Consider the following 6,000-nt stretch of genomic DNA (forward strand, 5'->3'; position numbering starts at 1 on the left):
ACGTCTCTTGGCGATTGTTAAAATTGATTATCTGCCCAACCTGGGAGGACAAGGGGAATTCCCCATTTGCATCACAAGCTCTCCCCAGTGTGCACTGAATCTTGGGACAGAGTTGCAAAGCATTCAGTGGGTCATGCTGCTTTGATGTGGCCTTAGAAGGATGTGGGCCATGAATCGAGACACGCCAGAAGTTTGGCCACACAAGAAATAAATGTGATTGCTGCTGTCCTACCGTAAAAAAAATCTACCATAGACCGTAATATATACAGTTTTCAACCGCCCACCGTCTTCTGGTTCCTTCGTGCTATACCTGTGTTATAACATCACAGCAAGCGCAGATAATTTGATATCTCACAGCGTGTCAGCTATAAAATTTAAAGGTCTTTCAATGGTTCTGTGTGCACTCCGTAACAATTTCGTGTCACAGGGATGCAAGATGAAAATAACCCGCAGAGGGGAGACGCTCAGGTTTAAGTGTGAGGCAGTGCGTATTGGTATGGCAGATGGTATTTCATCCAAGCCAATTTTAAAAAGTGGACGCGCGCCTCCCAAGCACAGCAATTTCAAACATGCAAGAAGTCTATTCAGGTCCCTCACAACTTACAGGAAGTGAGATGTCGTCATTCATTTATTCAGTGTGCGGATTATTAAATCACTCACTCACTAGCCATCACTAGGCTACAACCACTTGGTTAAAAGGGTGGTAGTAGCCTAGTGGGTAACACACTCGCCTATGAACCAGAAGACCCAGGTTCAAATCCCACGTACTACCATTGTGTCCCTGAGCAAAACACTCAACCCTGAGTGTCTCCAGGGGGGGGACTGTCCCTGTAACTACTGATTGTAAGTCGCTCTGGATAAGGGTCACCACGCACACACCATTCACTCACACGCTCATGCCTACAGTGAGTTTAAAGTCACAATCCGTCTATTTTACGTGCTGTTTTTATAGTAGAAGGCAACGGGAGAACCCAGAGGAAACCAATGGCAACACAGGGAGAGCATGCAAACTCCACACACACCAGGTCCAAGCAGGGATTCGAACTCAGAACTTGGAAGTGTGAGGCCATGTCCATATCCTCTGGTAGGGGCAGTGGGTGGCCTGGTGGGTAAGGAAACAGACGTAATCGTAATCGCCACTGAGGTCCCCTCGAGCAAGTGGACCTCTCTGGATTATCAATGATCCTACATGACTTCACATTATACTTTCGAATACGTCAGTGAGATGAGAGTCAAGGCCTCGTCCACATGGCCGTCTGAACCAGGCATTTTTCTGGCGTTCGTGGCGAACGCGAACTGAACGCTGAACGTTTTTTTCTGCCTGGTTCCATACTTGCGTATGGTGTTCAGAAGGCGATCATTTCGAACCCGGAGTGGTGCTTTACTTAGATCAAGCAAGGTCATTATGATATTTACATTTACATTTTCATTTACAGCATTTATCAGACGCCCTTATCCAGAGCGACTTACAATCAGTAGTTACAGGGGACAGTCCCCCCCCCTGGAGCAACTCAGGGTTAGGTGTCTTGCTCAGGGACACAATGGTAGTAAGTGGGGTTTGAACCCGGGTCTTCTGGTTCATAGGCGAGTGTGTTACCCACTAGGCCACTACCACCCATGATATGATCGATTATGTTCTGCACTGCATCGCCCCTGCCAGGCAGCCCCGTAGGATTTCCACTTTCAGAAACGTGAGCTTTAAGTTTCCTTCTGGAGTTCCACTTGTAGTGAACGCCCGCGGTGAGTCGGCACGAGGTTCAAGCACGAGGTGAGACAATTCCCTGCACGTTTATCAAAAGTTCATGAAGGGATGAGCTCAGCGATGACTAAAGCCATGCAGCCTTCTAGAGTGTCAAGAGTGCCAGCGGGACCCACGGGTTCCAGTCAGGGACACTCAGTCGTACCTAATTATCCACCTCCAGGGGGTGACATCATCCACCAGGAGGACAGCGGCTCTTGCATCACACCGACACACACACACACACACACTCACACATACGGGAGCCATCTGCAACCGTGTCGAGGGGCTGCGCGGATCTTATCAAATGTCATGTGACCCATCGCCATCAGGCACATGGACAGTAGAAGTGCTGTCACTGCTTTCCTTGTGGAATGTGCGGCGTGACTTGTCCCCCCCCCCGTCACCGGCCCCACTCTGATTAGCCACGGCTCGGCGGCCGCTGGTCGGCTGCACGCTGTTCTCTGAGCTCCGATTTGATTATGGGGGACACGCCATGCGCCGCTGCTCTATGGACAAATGTGGGGGGGGGGTTTTCTTCGGTGAACAGAGCTAAGTGGTTTTCGGAGCTGATGTGCGGTAAACATGCGAGACATTACAGGAAGAGCCTGAAGACCCATAACAGTAGTTCCTCAAGGACATTAAAGCAACTAACAGTGCCAAATATAGCAATTAAATAAGACTCCCACGTCCATTAAAGCCATACCCCTCTCCTGCTAGCTTTAGGTAAGGAAGCGGTCCCGTAATCAGAACGTTGCCGGTTCGAATCCCGAGCCACCAAGGTGCCACTGAGGTGCCACTGAGCAAAGCACCGTCCCCACACACTGCTCCCCGGGCACCTGTCATGGCTGCCCACTGCTCACCAATGGTGATGGTGAAATACAGAGGACACATTTCACTGTGTGCACCGTGTTCTGTGCTTCACAATGACAATCACTTGACTTTCACTAATCATCTCTCAAACTACCTTTAAAAAAAATACTGTGAACCTTGTATTGTATCAGCACAGGCGTATCCAGTTCAACCAAGGCACCGCAAGACCATATTTAACATCAGTAGTTGCGGTGAGATAACACCCAGCTTGCACATCAGCAAACATCTCGCAAAGGGCTGAGGGCCATCCAGTGCTCCAGCTTCGGTCCAGGGTTGCCAGGTCCAGGAATTCGATTTCGCCTTGAACGCCTCCCGGAAAAAAAGCAGGGACGTTAAACAGTAACGCAGCAATTATTCAAGAATTGCTATTCAATGTAAAGGTATGATGTTTTGTGAGGAAAGAGTACATGTTGTGATTGGATGGCCTTGTGTTGAAGGAAGTGCAATCGTAATTGAGAGGTTACTGTCCCCACACACTGCTCCCCGGTGCTTTTTATGGCTGCCCATTGTTTACTAAGGGGGTTATGAGATAAATGCAGATGAATGTATCATGCAGATTATGTCAGGGATCACAAATCATTTCATTATTTTAATGTCGGCAAAAGTGGCAGATTAAAACGACCAATAAGGCAAATCAGCAATCACCAACAGCTACGGAACAAGGTCAAATCGCCCACTGACCCCTCACAGACTCGGAATCGGCTGGCAGTGGATATCTAGCACACTAATTATTGTCACGGCCGTTTGGCATGGCGAGGCAGGTGATCTGAAATGATGACAAGACTTGACGATGAAGAAGGGCACGTTCGCACGACGTCACGAAACGGGTTTTAATATGTGATGAACAGGACAAGGGAGACATCCGGTAACTGGTGAACAGGTAACGTAACAATGACCCGACGGCGAACAGACACAAACCGGGCAGCTTTATACAATCAGACACAGGTGAACACGATCAGGAAACCTTACACAGGACTAACGTGAAACTCCGGTCCGGATCCCGGACACGGAGTAACCCCTTCCGGTACCGGATCATGACAAATATATTGTCAGTCGCAGACGAGATGCAGCCAAAGACAGGACAGGGCCCCGAGTGACTAAAATGGGCGGAGACCTCACGCTCAAACCACAACTGCCCATGAGTGCCAATCCATTTCTTCATAGTTTCTGCACAATTATTTAAAATTTTCTTAAATCTTATTTCAAGAGAGGGTCACACCATTTCCTTTGACCTATTAGTCACGTTGTACAAACCCAATTTTCCAAGTCAGAAAGTTGTGTCTTGGACTATTCATTCCTTCCCACAACGTCCACAAATTCAGCAATGCTCGGGCCCTTCCATCAAGCCGTCACCGTGTGCTGTGCTGCAGTGTCTCACAATGACAATCACTTCACTTTCACTTCACTCAGATGAATCTGATCTGCTTGGCCCGATTTGGCGTGAACACCTCAAACATGGCAACCCCCGCTCCACCGCGGCACCCCCGAGGACACGGGTCCGAGCACCTGTCCCCCGCACCGGCTGCCTCTTCCCATTCCGATTGTTGTTATGTAGTTTCCGATTCAAAAGATGCTGTTGCGAACGGTGGCATGTTTGACACCCATTTCTGGAAAAGTTCCACGCAGAGCGCGCCACCCTCCATAATCTGCTACTTTCGTGCCATTTTGCTTCTCGATCCCACGTCAGAAGTTGAAACTTACCAGCTGCATCCCGCAGATGAAGGCCAGCGTGCAGCGGCCGCTGCAGCAGCCCATGGCGAAGCGCGCGTTCCACGTGGATCCAACTCCGGAGAAAACGCCGAGGACAGAAGGGCAACAAGCAGCCGGTAACAACGGTGAATTAAAAAGAAAAAAAAATCCCTCCACGGAACGCTCTCCTCCAGATCCGCGAAACGTCGCCCCTCGCCGGGTCCCCGCGGGGCCGCGGGCGGCAGCGAAGAGCCCCGGAGTCCGGGGACGCGCTGAATGCAAACGAAGCCCGGGGTCCGGGGGCCGAGCGGAGTCCGGGACGCGCCGTCTTCCGCCACCCGGTCCGCGGAGCGCACAAAGCCGCCCACTGTGTGTTCGAGGCGACGCGAAGGGGATCCTTCTTCCAAAAAAAAAAGAAAGAAAAGAAAGAAAGAAAGAGAGAGAAAGAAACGCTCCTCCCTTCCGAAATCCGCGCGTCTCCAGAGACGTTTCTATTATTATGGCCAATTGTTCTATAAATATGTAGGTGTTGTTTTTTTTTTTTTTTTTTTATCGGATCAAAGCCCCGGCTGAAGGTGCGATGCGATTCCCGGGCTTTGTCTCCTTCCCGAACCGCGTTCCCGTCCCCGGTCCGAGGTGGACACAACTCAGCCGCATCCTCCGCCCGCCGCGATCCCTTCTCCCCGCTCGGCGGCTAGAAAAACAAAAAGCGCTCCCCGGTCGGGTCCGACCCCCCTCTCTCCCTCCTCTCCTCCTCCTGTCCTCCTCCTCTCTTTATTTTGTGGGTGTTCGCTCCCGGGAAGGGGGACCGTGGCCGCGGAGCTCGCCGTCTGCCACCTGACTCTCCAGACGCGCGGCGCGCCTCGGACGGGGAGGGAGGGAGGGAGGGATGGATGGATGGAGGAATGGAGGGAGGGAGGGAGGGCCGCCGCTGCCGCCGCTTCCCGGTGGGCGTGAGCGGTGGTGGGTGGTGGGGGGAGGATTTGCTCCGGGATCTGATAACGAACTGAACGGCGATATTCCCGAAATTACAGGGTAAAAAAAATGCCTCTAGAGTCCCTTAAGCCGTCAAAAAAAAAAGTCGGGTCCCTGTTTTAGGAACATGCGGGTGAAGGAGGACTCTTTAATGTGCGGATTTGTTCGGATCGTGTTTGTGGAGAAACCCCGGGGTCCCGGAGTTAGTCCCTGGGGAACGGAAATGCCCCTGCGCCATCATTTCTGGGTCTTCTGTTCAGGATGATGAGTTACGTTAGTTGCCTAATAGAGGGGTGTTCGAAAGTCAGAGACCACGCTGAGGTTTTTGAGATTAGTATTAATTGTTAACATAAAAAAGACAAGCATGATGATTTCATTGTGGTAAATGTTATTTTAGGCGACAACAGATTTAAAATTCAGATTTCCATTTAATCAGCAGCACCACACTGTCGTTTTTTCAGAACGTTTTATCAGAACGTTTCAGATTTTCAAAGCTAAAAAAACACAAATCTAAAATCCATGTCAGTTTAATTCAACTTTTTATTCAAATGATTAATTATTTCATTTCATGAAGTAAAAAAATGTAAGAAATTTTCACCAGTGGTCTACTAACAATATTTTTTTCCTCTTTTTGAAGATTCAACTCAGCCTTCCCCAGCAATCCGAGAATCATTTTTCGCCAAATAACTCCTGAAAACGATCTGCCATCTGATACTGCCTGGCGG

The 6,000-nt window shown here is 50.0% G+C and overlaps 1 protein-coding gene across 1 annotated transcript in view; it reads right to left on the minus strand.

Moving 5' to 3' along the window:
- nkain2 (sodium/potassium transporting ATPase interacting 2) overlaps positions 1–5,141 on the minus strand; it is a 143,715-nt gene extending 138,574 nt beyond the window's left edge. Inside the window, exon 1 of the mRNA XM_028953526.1 lies at positions 4,313–5,141. Coding sequence (XP_028809359.1) covers positions 4,313–4,366 — 54 coding nt within the window. The 5' untranslated portion in view covers positions 4,367–5,141. The remainder of the gene's footprint in view (positions 1–4,312) is intronic.
- Between the last annotated feature and the right edge of the window lie 859 nt (positions 5,142–6,000).

The sequence above is a fragment of the Denticeps clupeoides genome, chromosome 14 (assembly GCF_900700375.1).
Source record: "Denticeps clupeoides chromosome 14, fDenClu1.1, whole genome shotgun sequence".
Classification (NCBI taxonomy): Eukaryota; Metazoa; Chordata; class Actinopteri; order Clupeiformes; family Denticipitidae; genus Denticeps; species Denticeps clupeoides.